Raw genomic sequence first — 21647 nt, forward strand, 5'->3', positions numbered from 1 at the left:
GACTCCATTGTCCACATCATTAATGAAGATGTTGAACAATATGGGTCCAAGGACAGAGCCTTGGGGGACCCCAATGGTCACAGGGCACCATGATGAGCAACTTCCATCAATTACTACCCTCTGGGTCTGACCACGGAGCCAATTTTCCAGCCAGGGGATTGTGGTGGACCCAAGGCCACAATTGGTCAGTTTCACCAAGAGGTGATCATGGGATATTAGTTTAAAGGCTTTTTTGAAGTCAAGATATACGACAAATCTCTTCCCCCTTGTCCAGATGATAGGTCACCTGGTCGTAGAAGGAAATGAGATTGGTCAAGCAAGACTTACCCGCAACAAACCCGTGCTGGCTATCCCTTAGGATGTTAGCCTGGGCCAGTCCATCAAGGATGGCTTCCTTAATAAACTTTTCTAAGATCTTCCCCGGGATAGAGGTCAGGCAAACATCATGAAATGGGGCCCCAAACAGTTCACCCAGAATCCCTTTGCCAGACCACAGTTAGCTGGATCCACTTTCCTCCCTTTCTTGAAGACAGGCACCACGTTGGCCTTCTTCCAATCTTCAGGGACTTCACGAGAGCGCCAGAAGTTCTCAAAAATCTGTGCCAGGGGCTGGGCGATGATGCTCGCCAGCTCCTTGAGTACCCTGGGGTGCAGACTGTCAGGGCCGGCTGACTTGAAGGTATCCAGCTTCTCAAGGTGTTCCTTCACAAGGTCAGCATTAATGGAAGGCAGGGGATCTCCCTCACCCAGACCTCCCTGTCCCGTAGCAGGCACGGGCATCCCAAAAGTACCCATTTAATAGGTTGCTTTTTCCTGGGTGTCAGTTGCCCCATCTGGTTCAGCAGGGGTCCAATGTTGCCCTTGCCTTTCCTCTGGCTCCCCACATATCTGAAAAAGGACTTTTTATTGTCCTTGATGCTCGAAGCTATTTGGAGTTCAGTTGCAGCCTTGGCTTTCCTGGTTTGCAGGACCAGACCAGTGAAAATATTAAATACAAAATAATTTTAGAACCTTCAGAACTGGAAACTTTTGAAGTTTGTTCCTATTGCTACTTATACAGCCTTGAGGAAATACTTTCCAAATGTTCAAGCATACGTGGATTTCACAGATATTCCCCTTTATAGTAGGGCTGTGCAAAGCTTTGGTCTCCGATACGATTTGGCAGAGATTTGGCCCGATATAGTGGCCGAATCACCAAATCCAAATCAAATCAGGAGACCCTCTAATCTCTCTGAATCTAATCAGAATCCTCTGAATCAATTTGGAGAGATTTGGAAAAATTTGGACATAGACACAGCTTTAAATGTTTTTTCTACATACCTCAAGGTACCAGGCGGCTCATCAATGCTGTATTGCTGGGGCGGATGGAGCGTCCCACAGGAGTGCAGAGGCTTTCCAGCTTGCTTGCCAGCAGACCTGAAAGTGGACCAGAAGTACTTCCGCCCACTTCCAGGTCTGCCAGGGAGCACATGGCCCCCCCCGCTACTGTGGGACGCTCTAGCCACCCCAGCACTGGAGCATTCACGAGCCACGCCTGGTACCTTGAGGTATGTAGAAAAAACATTTAAAGCTGTGTCTGTGGCCAAACTGCTGATTCTCCAAATCAGCATCAAATCTTCAGATTTGGATTTGGCCAAATCAAATCAGGGACAGTGATTCAAATCAACGAATCCAATCACTGTCCCCAATTAAGGCTGAATCTGAATCCAAATCGAATACAACTCACTTCGCACACTCCTACTTTCTAATTCAAATGCTTTCCCCCTTTTGGGTGCTAAAGATCTTGCTTTGGCTAGAAGTTCGACCTTTTTAAAGAATTGGCAATATTTTTTTTTCAGTAACTATTTTCCTTACAAGGACTGCATTTTAAAGAAGTTTACAACAATGTAGTATAAATATATTCAGAAACAAAGTAACAGTAAATAACACTAAAAAACAAACAAACAAAATCAATGGCATACCTTTCTAACTCAGCACAAGAAAGAGTCACTAGTGACTGGTAAGGAAGCCAACACTTTATTTACAATATGGAGATAATTAAACAAGTGAGACCTACATATGCAATAATAGCACACTATACAAAATTAGAATAAAGTGGATATTGCCAGTTGGCACATTACCGAAGTTGGGAATAAACACTGGTGACAAAAAAAAAGTATTAGATGTTCTCTCATAAAACCATATTGCTCACCTAGAAGTAATAACCTATTTTCATCAACAGGAAAGACCATTACCATGAAAATGATGATCTCTCAAATCAGGGTCAGTAATCTGTCCAACACAGGTTCATCCTCTTATGAGTCAGACCATGCACTACTCTAATCAATGGGAAATTTATAACTGATTTCGATGGGAGCAAATCTGGAGTAGGAGGCCAAGCCTCTCCATCCTTGAATAAACAGATTACACAATGACTTAAGCAGAGAATGCAGAAATAGGGCAGGAGGTACAAGGTCATTAGTCTGACTCCATCTAAATGAGATATAACAAACATACTTCCTCAATGCAGAATGACAGCTTCTTGGATATATCTTCAAGTAGTACATCTTCAAGCACTTCCCTGTAGCTGGAAGAGACCTACCCTTGTGTAAAGTGATCTTCTTAGGGCTCAGAGATAAGAAAATTATTTTCATGCAGCATGACTGTCTATACGTTGTTTTATTATAATTTTAAATAAAAATAGTTTTCTTTTTGGTAAACTGGAACATTTTAGGGCTCTGCCACACCAAAAAGTCAATGATAGACATATCAGTAAGATTTTAAAAGTTTACTCCCAGAACAAGCTTTCAGTTAAAGTAGATATGCTAGCAGTCAGTTCTATTATAAAATCTGAGAGGTTCAGAAGGTGGCTACCAAAATGCTGCCTGGGCAGAAACATATGCTTACAAGGCCTGGAGAAGATTTATTTTTCAAATTACAAATAGATTTATCTGTTTTCCAATCAGAGAAGGGAAAGATTATACTCCCACTCCTGGACTACTCTGTACATTAGAACCTTCCCAATAAGCAGGAGGTACATTGTGAATTAATAACATTTCTGAATTAATGATTGAATGAAAATGAAGACTTTTGATTTTTGTGGGACGAGATGCATTTTTAAAATTTATTGTAGCAACTCAGTTTCATTATAATTCCAATATTTAAAAGACAATGAAAATATGAAGCAGTTAATGAAAATTCAGTAAAGACAGATACCAAACAACAGCATTTGCTATTATCTTTGAAAGGAGTGGAGAGACCAGTAGTTTTTTGTAGATTATAAAACATTCTCTGAGGCACTCAGGGGGCTCAACCATAAATTGAGTCAATGAATCTTTCCATTGTATGTTACGTACTTCAAAATGCTTTTAGAAGTACACATTTAAAACACAAACAAAAATATAAAATGACAAATGTGACAAGTGAGTTTTGAAAAACTTTACCTGGCTCTAAATCAGATTAATTTTTTTTTAAAGTTTGCTCTGTAAAGCTGTATTCTAATATAAGGTCAGGGAACTCTGTGGTAGACCAAGTTCCTAAAAGTAGCTTCTAGTTGGACAATTAGCCACCTGATTGCAACTGTATATATCACAGATATCCAAGTCAGCTTCAGTGAATTGAAGCTCTGTTGTTTTTCCCTCCCTTTAGGAACTGCTCAAAATTCTGTCCCTACTGAAGTTGGTGACAATCTCAACTAGAAATCAAGAGATAGACCCACTCAATTCTATCCTGAATAACACCCCACTAACTACAAAACAGTTGTTTTTTCTTGGGTCAAAGGACGTATCATTTAGAGCAGGGGCAGGCAATTATTTCAGGCAGAGGGCTGCTTACCCAGTCTTGGCAAGCTGTTGAGGGCTGCATGGGTAGCCCCATCCCTTGACAGGTGCCCTGCCCCCTGGTCATCATCTTGGGACCAATGTCCCAGGGCCAGCACTGGTGTGGCCCAAAGCAGGGCACAGGCTGGCAGGGGTCTGTGGAGCTGGGCTGGGCTGTACCAGTAGGGAGAGGGGGAAGCTGGCCTGGCTCCATAGAGTCCCGGCTGGCTGGGACCTGCGTTCCTGCCACCCTGCTCTGGGCCCCGCCAGCACTGGCCCTGTCACACTGGTGCAGGCCCCATGCTCCCACTGGCTCCTGCACCTGCTCACTCCCAGTGCCCCCCAACCCCACGGTACTGGCGAGGGGCAGAGAGTGGGGAAAAGCGGCCCCTCACTCACCCCGTGGCCAGCACTCCCTGCTACAGGTGTTTGCAGCCCACATGGGGCTGTCTGGAGCAGACACAGGCAGCCTCATGCAGGCTGCAAGGCAGGTCACCAGCCACAGGGCGAGTGAGGGGCCACTTTTCCCCCTGTACCACCCCCACGCTCAGCAGCAGCTTGTAACCTACCCCTACTCCCAGCCTGGGCTCCACACCGGCTCTGGGCTCACCTGTTGGGACTGTGCTGTGGCAGGAGCTGCGGTCCCCCTGCTTACCATGCTGAGCAGTGTTTGCTGTTGCTGTCCGCCTGGAGCTTGCACACTGGGGAGCCCAAAGGCGGTGGTGGCAAACAGCCCGGTGTGGCAAGACCGGGGACTGCAGCTGCTGCTGCAGCACGGCCCTGACGGGCGAGCCCGGAGCTGGAGTGGGGCCCAGGCTGGCAGGGGGCCAGGTTAGAAGCTCGCCCTGAGCAGGGGGATGGGGAAGTAGCCCCATGCTGCAACCGCTTGCAGCCTGCCTGGGGCTGCCTGTGCCTGCTCCAGACAGCCCTGCATGGGCTGCAGCAGGGAGCACTGACTGTGGGGCAGGGAAGGGGCTGATAACTTCACGCCAGGAAGGAGCAGGGAAGGAGCCCGGGGAAAAGCTGAACGTGGGGGGCAGAGGGAAGTGGCCCCTCCCTCACCCCGTGCCTGATGCCCCGCACTGAAGCTGCTCAGCCTACACAGGACTACCCGGAGCAGGCATAGGCAGCCCCAAGCAAGCTGTGAGCGGCTGCAACATGGGGCTTCAGGCAGGGGGTGGGAACAGGGCTGCTTTTCCCCAGGCTCCTTCCCTGCCCAAGGTCATCCCCTGCCCTTCCCCTTACCTGCAGTTCCAGCACTGGGGCAGCCATGTGGTTGCAGGCCAGAAACTCACCTGGGGTTGGGGGGGGGGGGGGGGGCCAGACAGGCCCTGCTGTTGCAGGAGCCTGCCAGGGCTTCCCCTGGGTCCTACTGCTCTTGATTCCTGTCATTTTTGACAGGAACCAAGGGCAGATAAATATTAATTTTCTATGGGCTGGATAGAATGGCCTTGTGGGTCAAATCCAGCCCACAGGCCATATTTTGTCCACCCTGATTTAGAGGTGCATCTATTTATCAGTCCACACATCATATTTGCCCTGATAAAAGGAAAATTGACACTATCAGCAATCGGCTTTTTTTTGGCCGATAATATCACCAATGCATGCGCGCAACCAGTAATGCAGCCTGGCAGTCTGTCAAGCAGTGTCTGGCCAGTAAGTCTGGGAGGAGGGGTTGGAGATAAGATCCCCTGTGGTGCAGAAGGCGGGGCTGGGGCAGGTGTTGCCCACTTGGGGCAGGCCGAGGCAGAGCACAGGAGAGAGCTATGGGTGGCTTGTCCAGGGGAGGGTGCATCCCCCACTGCTGTGCGCACCCCCAGGAGAGGCACTGGGGGCATGTGCCACCTGGATTTGTGCATGGGGCGAGTATAGGCTGCTTGCTGTGGACGTGAGGCCAGAGGCTCCAGTGGGAGTGCTGGACAAGGGCTGCACTCAGGGTAGGTGGTGGTTAGGTGGGCAGTGTAGGCAGTGGTTAGCAGCAGCACTAGGAAGGGTACTATGGGGGCTCTGCAGCAAATTTTGGGGTGGCCATAGTCCGCCTCATAGCTACCCTCCCAGCACCGCCCAACCTGTCCCGTCTTCTCCGAGTGCAGATGTAGCTTAGCACCCCACTGGGAAGAGGCCAGTGAAGCCCCTGGCCCCAAGCCTGCAGCAGGAAGCCCATGCACAAATCTAGGGGGCACATGTCTCCCACAGGGATATGCACAGCAGCTGGGAGCTGTCCCTAGACAAGCTGCCCACAGCTCTACCCTGTGCCCCACCCCACCACTGCCTACCCCTGGCCCACTCTCTCCTTCACCACAGGGACCCTCAATCTGCTCCCCCCCGCCCCATGTCCCTTCTTTTCCCCATACCCCTTCCCCCCACAGACTTACTGGCTGGATGCTACTTTCCAAGCTGCCGGGCTGCATATCAGCAACCAGAACGGTAATTGGCTGATATGGCTGGCTAATAACTGGCCATCAGTATCAGCCAAAAAAATCTTATCGGTGCACTCCTAATAGCACCAAAAACTCAAAGAAAGTCTTAGTCTTGCATTAAGAAAAATTAAAAGTGAAGAATCTCATAGTTCATCTCAGTGTTACATTCGTAAGACTTTCCTCATTGTGCTCCCAATATTTTACTGTGCTGTATATAATGCAGAAGTCAAGTATCAGTAGTAATGGACAAGTCAACAGAAGGTGAATTTCATTTGTATTTGTATTTGCATCCTTTCTCCAGTAGATTTAGGTTAATGTTTAAAAGTGTCTGAACATAGTGTGATTTAGTACAACTCATACGATACACACTGGTTTCAAGCCCCTTGAAACAATATGAAACATTCCCTTGACCCCACAGGACTTGAAATAAAATCTCAGGGTTAACAAAGACTATTCACAATCATCTGTAGCTTTTTCATGAAATCCCTACACTAATGAAAATAAAGACTTCACCAAATAAAATTCATTATTGAACTGACTGCTAATTAATATTAATAATTAAGGATTGCAAAGTAATATTTTCATTAAATTTCCCTTTGTGGTTTCTTTTTAAGTAACAGATAAATAAGCACAGGTAAAAAACCAGACATAATTTATACATGACAATTATGCAATAAAGTTGGATAAACTCAGAGTTGATATAATGTAGTTAGTAGTTTCAAATTATTTTAATGCAATCTTTAAAAAAAAAAAAAAAAGGAGTTTTAAGAACAACTAGCTTCCTTCTCCAGAAGTATGGAGGGAATGAGAAACTGGATCTTTGCTTATCGGTTGTTTTTTTTCATATCTACATAAAAACACTTTTTCCCTGAAAAAACTGCTTTAGCAACTCCTGTCTCTTCTGTTTTACAAGTCTGCTCTGCTGCTAAAAAGACATTCAAACGCTTGATAAATAACATTACATTTCAAAGCAATACTGGCAAAAGGTTATGCTACACTATCGGGCTTTGATAAAAATGCTATCATCGAGGGCTGTAGCGCATTTCTCTTCTTCAGTTATAGTCTCCACTGTGCCTGAAGCAGACACGATGACCACTGTTTTAGTTTCGGACATGGGTTTTTCCTTCTCAGCTATAGCAGCACAAACCGCCACAATCTCATCACTTTCAAAGTCATAATCTGGGATAGATTCTTGCGTAGTAGCCGTTTCTTTTGCCATTGCTTGTGTTGCTTCAGGGTTTGCTGCTTTCTTCTGTTGCTCACGGAGCTTTCTGGCCCAGGAAAGGTCCTCTTTCCACACTTCAGGATTCATTGGATAGATGTGCAATGCCACCTGAAAACTTCGGATTGCCTAAAAATGACCAGAGAAGTTGTCATTAAATAAAAAGAGTCAAAAAATTCTAATCACAGAAATTAGAAAAGAAACCAAACCTCCAGGCCAGCCTGAGACAGACATGGGGAAACCCCACCCCCCAAAACCAAAGCAGTGCCTTACTTTCAGCTTGGCAGGCCCCTCACACTGTGCGCAACACATGCCCTGAAGAGGCATCATGACAGTTTGGCTCAGCTCCCCAGCATCTGTATAGCTTGCACACTTCAGTGGGCCTTTTTGGCAGTTTATCTAATTTGATTTAATCAGCTATTAGATAAAAGCACCAAAAAGCCACACGGAAACATGTGACATGTTTGGGGAAAACCTTCCTATCTGGGAGGCATTCTGCCATTTCTGAAGCATGTGAACTTCCCAAAGTTCAAAACACATGGAAAAGAACAGTTTACTTGTTGCAAAACTGTTATTTTACTGATTTTAACCAGCTTTGAGTCAGAAGCCATATGAAATTGTGATTATGAAATGTCTTCAACTGCAACTTCTCATGAAGTGCAAAATAAAAACAAAAAGCATCCTATTTGATTTTAAAATCTTCAACAGAGGGACTTGTCATTTAAAAAATTGTAAAAAAAAGATCATTCACATTTACTGAACTGTAAAAAAACAATTATAATCAAATCAAGTTTTACTGGTAGACAGAAGTTATATTGTTAATAATGGCTCATTCAGTGCAACAAGAAGTAGCTTTGATACTTAATTTTAGCATAGTATATAGCAATTCTTCTTTGAAAACCTGTGATTAAAACCTAGCACTTGCATTATGTGATTATATTAGGATAAAAAAGTTTAAGTGACTTAACCAAGTGCAAAAAACTGGACTGTTCAGATTTGTCCCTAAAATCAAAGAACCTCATAAAAAGCAGCACTGTTATACAGAATCATATTTCACTTTCCTAATAGAAATGTTTTATTGTATATCAAGGTCTATCAAGACCAGGAACTAAAAACATGAAAAATTGAAGCAATCTATGACTCAAACCCAAAGTTGGCAAAATATCTGTTATTCATAAAGAAATTCATAGATTAGTAAGGCTGGAAGGTACCTCAAGAGATCACCTAGTCCCACCAAGGATTTCCTTCTCTAATTTTGAACAACCTGTCCTAAAGATAAAACAGGGCGCGTCTACAGAAAACACTGCAGAGTAGGCTAATTAGCTCCGCAGTAAACATTGTGCATCTATATGTGTGCCTCTATTAGTAAGCTAATTAACTCTGCAGCAGGATAGTACTTGTGTTCCTTGCATTTCTGCTTGCTTTCAGCTCCACAGCAGTGTATGTGTAGATGCTGCCCCAGCTGGCTGGGGCACAAGGGTGCTTTCGTGCAGAGGCTGCCTAACAGCTAGCCCTGAACTGGAACACTCCACATTCTGAGCTGGGGCAGAGCAGCTCTGCACTGGTAGGCTGACTCCCAGGGCCCCCTGCCAGGCGGGGCTGCCCTGACCTAGCTCAACTTGCTGTGATCCCGGGTGCACATTCAAATGACACGCCTGGGGGCAATAAGCTCTGAGTTTATTGCTTCACATTAACTGCATATGTAGACATGCCCACACTAACCTTTATTCTTTTTCTCAGTAAATATCTATTTTTAAATCAATGTAGACTGCTGCCCCAAACCAAATGCAGCAGGATATTACCACCAAAACTAAAGCCGTTCAGATGAGTTTAAACCTACCTATGTTATGATTTTATAGCAGTCTAGGAGTGAGGTGCATTGGTAAAGGTTTTTGAAGCAGTTTGCATTATGTCCGACTTAAATGTGTTCTACAAACTTTTTTGAAAATAACCAGCATTTAGTTCCCCTAACCACCACATTCAAGTAAGTTACAAGATAAGCTATCAAAAATAAAAGTTTAATTTCTGACTGCATCAGCAGCAGCTATAATACTCTGAAAAACAGTTTGAAAAGTATTTACTTTGTACCAACTTATTATTTAGCTCCAAATTTGTGAGCTATTGGATTGACAAAGAAGGAACACTTTCCTGAATTTAAAGACTGACTCACATTTCCTTGGTTCTTTCTGCTCCAAAGTGTCAGCATTTCTTCACTGAATTCTTATTGTAATTCTTTCTTGGGTATAAAGATTGCCAGGTGTTATATTATCTAACAAATTTATTTGCCATTTTATAGTGAATGCTGCCAAAGAGAAAAGCCAGCCAAGTGTATGTTTTTCTTAGTTGTAATTTTCAACTATTACATCTGCAATGATGGGAACCGAATTTACCAAGAGACAGTTTTCTGATGGAAAAGTTTTCACTGTTAGCAAAATAAGATCTGACTTGGAAAAATCTCCCTTGACAGTGGTCTTAGGTCTTGAACTAATGCCTTTAAATCCAAAGTTTACATTTTCTTTTCTTTGGAGCCTCCTGTATATTCCTGTGATGGATGACCACTCATACTTGCATCACCTTTAAGAATTGTTTTAAAAAATGAAAAAAAAAAGTTAAAAAATAATATATCTATATTCTTGCTCCATGCATATTTGTGGTCATTTCTTTTTTCTCATCTCCAGATCCTTCTTATTTATATTGTTTTGCACTTACATGCTATTTTTTCACTCCTTTCTGAGGAGTTGCCTTGGACTGCCTTACATGAAACCAGAAAAGCATGCATGCAAAGTCAGAGGTATTATGGGAAATTATCCAACATTATCCTCCTTCTATCAGTACTGGAAACTTGATCAACTTGATCATCGTAAGCTGCAACAAAAAACACAAAAAGCTGAATAAAAGAACAGCTCAATGACTAAATAAAACAAATTCTGACTTCTGAAGACTGGTGTAGTGTTATTTTAATATGCGTATGAATATAGAAGTTAGGGACAGTACTTATACATAAACTGGTATAAGTGATTGGAAACTGGTTCAAATCCGTAACACAACAGAAGTTCAGTCCACGTAAACTGGTTTCAGCCATTTGGAAAGCAGTTTAAGATACACCTTGATGGATGTAATATCAGACTTAACTTGAATCTAGAGGGGATCTGGGACAAGTTCAATAAACTGATTGAAACCTAAATCAGTTAACTCACAGCCCCCAGTATCCCACGATGCTTTGCGCCTCCCCAACAAACCCCACACTCTCGTGGTGGGTGGGATAAGCCTTGGCCCAAGCTGTCTGCTCTGGTCAAGTAGGGAGGCATGCTATAGTGCCTCTCAGCTTCTGGCCTGGGCCACTGCAGGCATGGGGCTGCAGATCCAGAATCAAAAGTGAATGTCTGTTCATTTGCTTATTGGTTCAATCTACGCAGCTTAGACTAACCTGCAAAGATTGAATTCATGGTTTCCAGAGTCAGAAGGGACCTGAACAGATCAAGTCCGACCCCCTGCCCTGGGCAGAAATGACTGCTGGGATCATAATACCCTAGCCAGATATCTATCCAACCTCCTCTTGAAGATCCCCAAGGCAGGGAAGAGCACCACCTCCCTTGGGAGCCCATTCCAGAGCCCAGCAGCCTTAACCGTAAATTAATGCCTCCTGATATCAAGCTTGAACCTGCTCTCAATCAATTTATGGCCATTATTCCCTGTAATCCCAGGTGGTGCCCAGGGGAACAGAGCCTCACCTATTTTCTGTTGGTTCCCCCGGTGAGTTAATAGACAGCTGCCAGATCCCCTCTCAGTCCTCCATCCTATTCTCTTGTGTAGGCTGAATAGATTCAGGCCCGTTAGTCTATTTTTGTAGGGCATCACCTGCTGGCTCCTGACCATGCATGTGGCCCTCCTCTGGACCCTCTTAAGGTTAAACCACAGCCCTCTTGAAGTGCAGTGCCCAGAACTGGACACAGTACTCCAAATGCAGCCTGACCAATACCACAAAGAGGGGAAGGATCACCTCCCTGGACCTGCTTGTGATGCATCTGTAGATGCATGACAAGGTGTAGTAAGCCTTACTGACCACTTCCTTGCATTGGTGGCTCAAGTCCATCCTGAAGTCAATAATTACTCCAAGATCCCTTTCTACCACTGTGTTGTTGAGAAGGGTGTTCCCCAGCCTACAGGTATGTTGCAGGTTCCTTCTCCCTAGATGCAGCACCTTGCACGTGTCTGCATTGAATTCCATCCTATTCTCATCCTCCCACCTCTGTAACCCACCTAGATCTAGCTGGATTCTGACCCTCCCCCTCCAGTGTGCTCACTTCTTCCCACATCTTTGTCTCATCAGCAAATTTGGGCAGGGTGCTTTCCGCGCCCACCTCCAAATCACTGATAAAGATGTTAAATACCACAGGCCTGAGGACCGAGCCCTGGGGAACTCCACTGCCCACATCCCTACAGGTTGAAAACTACCTGTCCACCACCATTCTCTGGGGGTGACCATCAAGCCAATTTACCACCCATCTGACTGTGTAGGCATCAATGACTAACCTGTAAAGATTGAATTCAATCAGCCTCAGACTTTTTGACCGTCTCTACAGCTATAATGTGAAAGATACAACCACTTCTAATTCTAACTTATTCCACTACTGTGCTCAAAGCAACTTTACTGACAATAAAATAATCTTTCCTTAGAAGGAAAGGATTTTAGTAGTGTGATTAAATATAATGTTATAATTCTGTACAACACTATCAAAACCAGTTCTGAGATATGCTTCATTCCATCATGGTGGCAGCAGCATGGCTGATAACATCAGAGACAACAGGATCATAAGGAAGTAGTGTTGGAAGGGACCTCACAAGGTTGCCTAGTCCAGCCCGCTGCTCAAGACAGGTTCATCCTTGACTAAACCATTCCAGCCAAGTGTTTGTTCAGCCAGCTCTTGAAAATATCCAGGGATAGAGATCCTCAGCTTCTCTAGGTAGCTGCTTGATCTCTGCTGCTTTAGAGTGGAAAAATTAAACATTCTGATGTTCCACAAAGATTATAGTTGGACACTTACTATTTTGGCATTTCCTCCTATTATTACATCTTTGCATTTCTATTTACTCAAATTAGGTTACTCTGTCTGGAATCCTTTTAGGATCCATGATTAGTTACAGTAATATACTGCAGTATAAGAGCTGGCCCTGATGTGAAACCCTGGGTCTTGACACAGTTTTTTCCACTAGGCATTGTAAAAGTTCAGACCAGACTTCAATTCTGTGTTTTGCATGTATATATTGGTAACAAGGACCATCTAAAGCTCACTATATTTCGATAATTTTCTTACAGACCTAAAAAAGTTCATGACTAATGCGCATCTTTTAACATATTCCCTGAAGTACACAGCAAGGATGTCTAGAGTTTAAGACGTTCATAATGGCAGAGTGTCACAGGGAGGAACAGAGGGGAAGACCCCAAAGAGCCAGAGGGGAGCCCCAGGGGCAGGAACCCTCGGGCTAAAACAAAAGTAAAAGAAAAGGAAAACGTCTTACCTGCAGCAGGATCCGTGGCAAAGGAGCTGGAGACGGACCCACGTGGCTCGTTAGCTGCGTTTTTATACAATTGCGGCTGACTGATGATGTCAGCTGCAGGAGCCAGCTGGCGGAGATAAAAGGAGCCACTGGCAAGCGAGTGGGGGGGGGGGAAATCAACGCTGGCAGGAGCACCAGCAGGAGGTGTCGCTCCACAGCTCCTGTGGGAGTGAAAGGAGCTGGAAGCTGCTTCCCCTTACAGGGAAGAGCTTATCAGAGCACGCTGCAAGCCAGAGACTACTTGCTGCAGCGAGAAGAGTCAAGTGCTGGAGGCGGCTCCTTGGGACCAGGAACCCAGGGAAAAGTACACAGGGGCACAGAGAGACCCTGACGCCAGTCGCTGCAGCAAGGGGACTGAATGGGCCGATGCAATCTACAGTATCAAACCAGGTAGGACCATTGAGGGCACTGGGGAAGCCGAAGAGGCACACTAGGCGAGAGATGGGAGGCAAGGGCAGTGTGAGAGGCTGCAAAGTAGGGCCCCTGGTGGCATAGCGTCGTTAGTGTGGGTGATGGGAGGACAGACACCCAGTGGAGGACCGCAGGTGGCCCAAAGAAGCCCAAGGCAGGGTGACGAAGGAGAGGAATGGTGGTGGAGTACACACAATACATCGACGACATACAGGGCCTGACAGAGGCCCATAGTGTCAAGGGCGGGTTGTTAGTGGCCAGGCCAAGGGAGCCAGAAATAGGGGACAGTTGGGTCCCTCAAACTGTATCCATAGTTTTGTTTTTGTTTGCATTTTGTGTTTCCCACTTTAGGAGGGTCTGAGAGTCAGAGCTCGGGGAGCCTGATGGTTATTTAAGCCTCTGGGTGGGTTGCTAGCTTTTGGGAAAGGCGGTGGCCTCGTAGACTGGTTAGGTTACTGCAGAATACTCCGGCGGTAAGCAGGGAGGACCACCCCTGCCGGAAAAGGAAATCAGAGGCTCAACAGTCGGGAACCTGGCTGGGAGGACAGCAGCGACCCGTCAAGGTTGGGTATAAGGGCGAGGTAGAGGGGAGGTGGAGCCTCACAGAAGATCATCAGACAGCCATCCCGTAGTTGAGAGAACCCCGGTGGTTGGATACCCACCACTGGTACAAGATCCAAAGTTGTGGCAGATGAGATTGGGTAAAGACTACACTGGAGGGAGACACCCACTTGGTGGAACATCGGGGATGGATAGATGAACATCACCGAACATCCGGGCCTGAGCAGCATGCGATCGGATATTCGAGGCCTGGCAGGCCCACAGAGTTCAACCCAAATGGTGGGCAAAATAATTAACACTGATGGATAAAGTTTACAAAGCAAGATGGTGGTAGGCTTCGTCAATAAAAAGTCCTTCTTTAGATATGTAGAAAGTTGGAGGAAAAAATAAGGGAAACGTAGAACCCCTGCTGAACAAAATGGGACAGCTGATAACCGACAGCCAAGAGAAAACTGAGCTCCAAAACAAATACTCTGCATCGATATTCCACCAGCCAAGGTAAGAGTTTGCACCCACCCATAGTTGACGAAGATATCAGGAGGGAGCATCTGGAGAGGCTGGATATCTACAAAGCAGCAGGACAGGATGAACTACACCTGAGAATGCTGAAAGAAATGGCTGACGTCATTACACAACCAATGGTAAAGCTATTTGAGAACTCATGGTGTTCAGGAGAGGTTCCAGAAGACTGGAGGGCCGATGTGGTGCCTATCTTTAAGAAAGGAAGGAAGGAAAGAGGACCCAGGGAATTATAGGCCAGTCAGTTTGACCTCAATCCCTGGAAAAATCCTGGAAAAAGTTATCAAAGAATACATTAGTGATAGGTTAACTAAAAGTAGCATTGTAAAAGATAGCCAACATGGCTTCTTTGTGGGTAGGTCATGCTTGAACAACCTCATTTCCTTCTGTGATGAGGTAACGCACCACCTGGATAAGGGAGATGAGGTGATATGCTTGAATTTCAAAAAAGGCCTTTGACTTGGTCTCCCACGACATCCTCATGATAACATTGGGGAACTGTGGCCCCAACAACTTAACAGTCCAGGGGATAGGAAACTGGCTCCAAGGCAGGACCCAGAGGGTATTAATAGACAGAACTAAGTCAAGATGGCGCATGGTGACCAGTGGCATCCCTCAGGGTTCAGTACATGGACTGCTGCTTTTCAACTTATTCATTAATTATTTGGATTCAGGTGTTAAAAGCATACTGGCAAAGTTCTTGGATGACACCAAATTATGGGGGAGCATGGTCACACTGGAGAATAGTCTGGGGATACAGGCTGACCTGGACAGGCTTGCAAGTTGGTGGATCAAAACCTGATGATGTTTAACACCAAGAAACATAAGGTGCTCTCTATCTGGGGAAAAACATTCCGCAACAACACTTACAGGCTCGGCAATGCTGCATTTGCTAGTGCCACAGCTGAAAGGGACCTAGGGATTGTAACAGACCACAGAATGAACATGAGCCACTAATGCGATGCCACAGCCAGGAAAGCAAATAAGATGCTGGCACGCATGTACTGATGCATCTTAAGCGAGACAAAGGATGTCATCCACTCACTCTACTCTGCTTTGGTGAGGTCACAACTGGAGTACCACACTTCAAGAAGGATGTGGAGAAGCTTGAGAGAGTCCAAAGAAGGGTACGCATATGATCACAGGTCTGGAGAGCAGGCAATACAAGGAGAGGCTGAATGCCTTGGGACTGTTCAACCTGAAGAAGAGAAGACTTAAAAGGGACTTGGTGGCAGTTTACAAGCATCTAAGGGGCGCACATCAGGGCCTTCAGGAACAACTGTTCACTAAGGTTGCCCAGAGGAAGACAAGGAATAATGGTCATAAACACCTAGAAGATCGCTTTAGAATGGACATAAGAAAAAACTTGTGTGGTACAATTGTCTAGGGTCTGGAACAAATTTCCCCCAGAGGTGGTACAATTACCTATTCTGGAAATTTTCAAAAAGCATCTGGACACTCATCTTTCCTGGCCAAGCTCAGGGGGGCTGGACCTGATGATCATGTTAGGGCCCTTCTGGCCCCTAATATCTATTAATATAAATTAAATTTAGGATCTCCTTCTTAAATTGCGCAGCCGCAACTTTATGGTGTAGTAAAGTTCTGTCCAGAAGCTTATTTTGTTATATACAATTTACTCTGATCCTTTTTTTTGTTTACAAAATAGGAATATCTGAGTCTCTAAACTAGTAGTACATTAACCATGTAAAACACCAGCAGAGACTCTATAAAAACTGCAAGCTCTAAGTCTGCATACCCTACTAGTTGTGCTCAGGAGCTTAAGAAATGAGAAAGCCTTGCCCGATTAAATTCTGCTACAGATTTACAATATTAATTAAACTCAAATTGGAGCACAGTAGTTAATTCACCAGTGTTGAACAACAAAGTATTTGTAAAACTACAAATTTCATAGTCCAAAAGTGAGATTACAGGCCAAGTTTAAAGTCTTTAGCAAAAATAAATAAATAAATGAAAACACTACATGCAAAAAACACTGAATCTTCCTAAAATATGTCAGTTACTTAGCAGATTAAGAAAACATATTTGGCTTGGCTTTCCTAAAAGAAAGCAATCAACCAGATGTTTTTTCAAAAAGTAAAAAAGCTAGTTTCTCTCACACCCAGCTGCTTTTCCTAAAATGCATTGTTTTCATTACATGGGGAAAATATCATCTTTGGTAAAATCCCAAATCTGTGACAATTCACACAAAATAGACTCGTTTAAAGGGAAGTGGGGCTTATAATGCAAACATATGAAGGAGACAGTACATTAAGAACAACAACAAAAATTCCAGCCAAGGTGCAGGTCATGAGATGAGACACAGAGCTAGGGTGCAAGGAGGACTGGAGTTATAGGAATGTGGTAAAGGAAACTGCTTGTGAAAAGGGACTATTCTCATTTTATGTTTTATTCTAAATTTTTACTTGATTTTTTAAAATCATAACCAGAAGACAGAACAGAAATTAATAATATGAGCAGACTAGTGGATAGTTTAGTTATTAGCTGGTGTGTATAGTTAAGGCTCCCAGGCTGCACTGAGCACCGGTCCCAGCTGGCAGCAGCAGCCTGCTGTCATCCCGCACACAGATGCAGGGGCCACATCCCCTGGGAGGGCTGTGCCATACTCCTCCCCAGGAAGGCTGTGGGGCTGTGCCAGATCTGGGTCCCCGGATCTGTGTGCAGGATGACAGCAGGCTGCTGCTGCCGGGTGGGACTGGTGCTCAGTACAGCCTGCGCCGAGCGCTGGGAAGATTGGTGCTGGTGCTGGCCCCGGCCTCAGCCTGCAGCAGCAGCATGCTGTCATCCCACAAGCACATCTAGGGGCCTGCACTGCCCAGGAAGGCTGTGCCAGACTCCTCCCAGGGGGCATGGCCCCCCAGATCTGCATGTGGGATGACACTTGGCTGCAGCTGCCAGCTGAGACCGGTGCTTGGTGCAGCCCACACTGAGCACCAGGAAGACTCATGCTGGCACTGGCATCAGCATCCTGTCATCCAACATGCAGATCTGTGGGCCTGCGCCCCCCAGGCGGGTTGCGGGGCTGTGCCAGACTCCTCCTGGGTGGCACAGGCTCCCAGATCTATGTGTGGGATGACAGCAGGCTGCTGTCCCTCCCCCAGAGCACTGGGATTGGAAGGGGCCTCGGGTACAGATCATAGACACTGGCCAGCTACAGATGTCAATATCAGAGTAGTCCTTCTGCCCCTCTTCCTCTTCTTAGTTTCTATTTCCCTGCAAGCCCAGCTCCAAGACTCCAAAATGTTTCAGATGGTTTCATTTCGTTTTGGAGCCTTCTGTTTTGTTTCGGATTTGGTGTTTTGGGTGCTGAAACACCTCTGAAATCAAACAGCCACCAAAGTTTCACTCAGCCCTACTAATCAACCTTTCAGCCTTCTTTAGTCAACCCCTAAATTTAAAAGATAAAAAGTAGAGTCTATCTGACATTTACACAAAGCCCCAATTCTATCTGCAAGTTAGAACTTCTCAGTCTATTGAAAACTGCATATTGATTAACTAGGAAATGTAAATAAAGAATTATTAGCACCAGAAAACTCAAAAATGTTATTGCTGGCCACATCTTAGCACAGCAGCCTTATGGCTTTTAAATAAGCTGCAAGTGAAGTGTACTGTTTTCTGCTGTCTTAATTTCATCATCTGATATTTCATTTAAAATCTCTTTAAAATAGCTTTTTGATCTTTAACCGTTTATTATTTATACAATTTCTTTTCAAATAAAGCATAGGCTTTGATTTGAGTTTACAAAAGGACCCATCCTGGAATGATCCAATAAACCTCAAGAAGTTGATAAAGATTTCTTAAGAATAGCTTGAGAAATATCAACCCAATCGTTCTAGCTTTTGTTTTTCCAAGAGCATGGTGAAATTCCTCTAAATGTTCTGTTGTGATACTTATCAGTTGTATAACTACTCATATTAGAAAATGTCAGAATGTTAAACTTATTTATTTTATCAATTGCTTTACTCATGATCTTTTGTTTCCATTAATTTTGTTTTTCATCAGTAGTTCTACTTAGTAGTCCTCTGCTAGAAAACTATGTACAAAGATATACAAATATATGTGGCACTGATATTGTAAACATTGGGTATCCCACATCATTTTTCATTGTAGGATAGATGATTTGAATGATATTTGAGACAGGTTTTAATCAATCACTCCTACTGTTTCACATGTACTCCCCAGCTCATTAAGTCTACTGAATGATAAGAATTTTTCCTTGGGATAGTTTTGCCTTTATAATTTTATCCTGATGCACAGCGCTTGGAAATTCTGCACTTTGCTCCAATGGACTTTCTCTGCTCATTTATTTACTATTTCCATGATAACTGTTATGCATGGAATGCCTCCCTGAACCAGATTAGATCATCACCAATCTTTCCTCTAAATGCTTTTTTGAGACCTACTCCTGAGCTGCTAACAAATAAAGGTGTGTCTGGGTGCAGTTGAGTAAAAGTACAGAGTGTAATTCTACTCATTTCTCAGGTTTAAAAGTGTATAAAATAAAACAATTAGCCATTAAGAAAACAAATCAACACACACACACACGATATATAAAATTAAAACAACACAAAACATCTATTATACTTATTCCTGAGCACACATACCTACATCTCAAACTCAATATAAAATGTACTTACCATTGTCAAAGTCAGTATAACAGAGAGCTACAATACCGGTTCCCCTGTTCCCTCCCCCAATTTTTCCTTCTAATGGAGAGGACATCTCAACCTTGCTTTTATACAAATTTGCTGAATACATGCACTTCTTGCAGAGAAGAAAATAGCCTAATTTATGCTGCTGTATTAGCCATTGATGGAGCTGCAGGGGTACTAATAACTAGTGTATACAAACTGTGCTAAAGTAAACCATGAACAGGTACAACTCACTCCAGCTCCAGACCATGATAAACTCCACAACTGTACCACATTCAGCTACAAGTCTACATTTATGCACTTACATCAGTGCAAATTATGCTAATGGACAAAGCCCTTACATAAACAAGAGCATGACACAGCTGGCTTTGACCTAGCCAGGTCTTCAACAACCCAGCAATAAAACCACAAAAGAAGAACTTATTAAAAAAGTGAAAGAGCTCACTGGAGAGAAAGAACAATATTTGTATCCTTTATTTATATTTTGGTTTTATGAGGAAATTAAATTACTCTGACATGTTGATCCTTTCATTCTACTATCCAGGATTCTGAATATATGCTTTGCTGTTTCAGTTCTCAGATAAGGGCTGTTTTCTTACCAATACTATTTCTCCTAATCCAAGCTGAGCACGCCCCAACGTCTGCCATGCCTCCCAAGAACGGGAATTTCTCTGGACAGCCATTTCTGCTGCATGTACCGCTGGAAACATTTCATGCAGGGACATTAGGACCTAAAGAAAAAAGATTTAAATGCAAGTTAGTCAAAGACAATAAAAATCTCAAGCAGTTCACAAAGAATTATAACAGGCTTGTTGACAGCATCCTTCCGCCAGAACAGTAGTTCTCAACCTGTTTTAGACTCAAAGCACCCTTTGGAAAGTGCCAGCTCTAACTTCACTTTTTTTTTTTTTGACTACAGAAAATTATTAGAGCAATTCTACTGCAAAGAACTCAGAGAAGCCACAGCAGGTCAAAATGATTCTAACACTATAGATTCCTACTGGAACTCTCTGGCTTTAATCTTGTGAATTATATTTGAAGGCCTAGCAGTACTAACATTATGCAGCACCCCATGACACCCTTGAAAGGATTTCATAGCATTCTGGCTGTGAATCAATTTAAGGGGGGGGAAAGCGACATAGAGAGGTGAATAAGAGCCATTTACTTTTTAATTTGAGTTTAAAACTCAGACTGCCTTTAAAACAAACAATTAATTTTAAAAAATGTGCATTTTCAAAGCAATCTGGTACTTTTCATTCCCTATCTCAAGGTACACTACAAAAGCAAATAAATAAGCAGGTCCCAGAATTTCTACATCTGCATGACCCAGAACCCAGTTAATTCACAGCAGACTGCCAAGTGAAAGATGAGGTGTGCTACTGTCTGCTGCACCTTTTCATTCAAAGGGCACTGTACACCCCACTCAGCTGAAACACATTAGCAGTCATATCATATCTGTTTGCTGCTATGCTGTATACCTTCAGTTCACAAACCATCACCTTGGGGTGAGAGGCAGCACTGGTAAGGAATCCAACCCTGCAAAAAATAAGGAATCTACAATACCCCCAATTCATAGGGTCAGGCTGGTGAAGGGATATGCCTACTAGTACAGTAATTTTGGAAAGACCAGTGAGTGGCAAAACCAGGAACAAACTAGTTCAACAATTCTGTCTCAACTTTCTCTTCGTGCAACTGTTGCAAGTTACTGAAAGGCAACCTCAGTTGGAGATCGCCATCTCAGGTGTTTCCATACCACATATACTAATATGGATGAGTACAAATAATGACAATCATATTCCACTGACACAGTAGAAGAGTCCACCACAAAAGTAGGAGTCATGTGGGAAGTCACTCTCTCAGCAGCTGAGCCACAGTCATGAAAATGATTTGATGGGCAGATTAGGCTTTATATACAAAAATGTAAAACCTATTTCTCTGATGTACATGTTCCATGATATATACTCCCACTGCCGACAGATGGGAAAATGTCTATGGGTTTTTTAAAACTCTTCCCGCCCCTACCCCCACAACATGCTCAAATATTACTGGAATGAATACAGAAAAGGGTTAAAATACGTCTTTAATCCAGACAGCTAATAATGCTCAACAGAAACATTAACTAGCATAGCTTTCCAATACTGGTATATTGCTGCAGGACGAGACTTCTAAACAATTACTGTTCAGTTTAATTCCACCCGATGAGTCTTGGAAAAGTTTAACAGGTGGCTGGAACTCTTCTGAGAAAATGCATAATTGTATGCCATCTTTTTTTACATTTTGTCATCAAGTGTCCTGCTACTAGAGGGAAGCCAGGCTGAAATAGGGTCTATGTTTTCATACACTTCATAGACATCAGGGCTGGAAGGGACCTCGGGAGATCATCGAGTCCAGCCCACTGCGCAAAGGGCAGGAAGTCCGCTGGGGTCATAGGATCCCAGCAAGATAAGCATCCAATTTACTCTTGAAGGTGTTCAATGTAGGTGCTTGA

General features: G+C 44.0%; 1 protein-coding gene across 1 annotated transcript in view; it reads right to left on the bottom strand.

The window, feature by feature from the left end:
- Nucleotides 1-6670: 6670 nt before the first annotated feature.
- TTC33 (tetratricopeptide repeat domain 33) overlaps nt 6671-21647 on the bottom strand; it is a 72822-nt gene continuing 57845 nt past the window's right edge. Inside the window, exons 4-5 of the mRNA XM_019531995.1 lie at nt 19759-19890; nt 6671-7568 (exon numbers count right to left, since the gene is read on the bottom strand). Of these exons, the coding sequence (XP_019387540.1) occupies nt 7215-7568; nt 19759-19890 (486 nt within the window). The 3' untranslated portion in view covers nt 6671-7214. The remainder of the gene's footprint in view (nt 7569-19758; nt 19891-21647) is intronic.

Source organism: Crocodylus porosus, unplaced genomic scaffold (assembly GCF_001723895.1).
Source record: "Crocodylus porosus isolate Cpor-Errol unplaced genomic scaffold, CroPor_comp1, whole genome shotgun sequence".
NCBI classification, from domain to species: Eukaryota; Metazoa; Chordata; order Crocodylia; family Crocodylidae; genus Crocodylus; species Crocodylus porosus.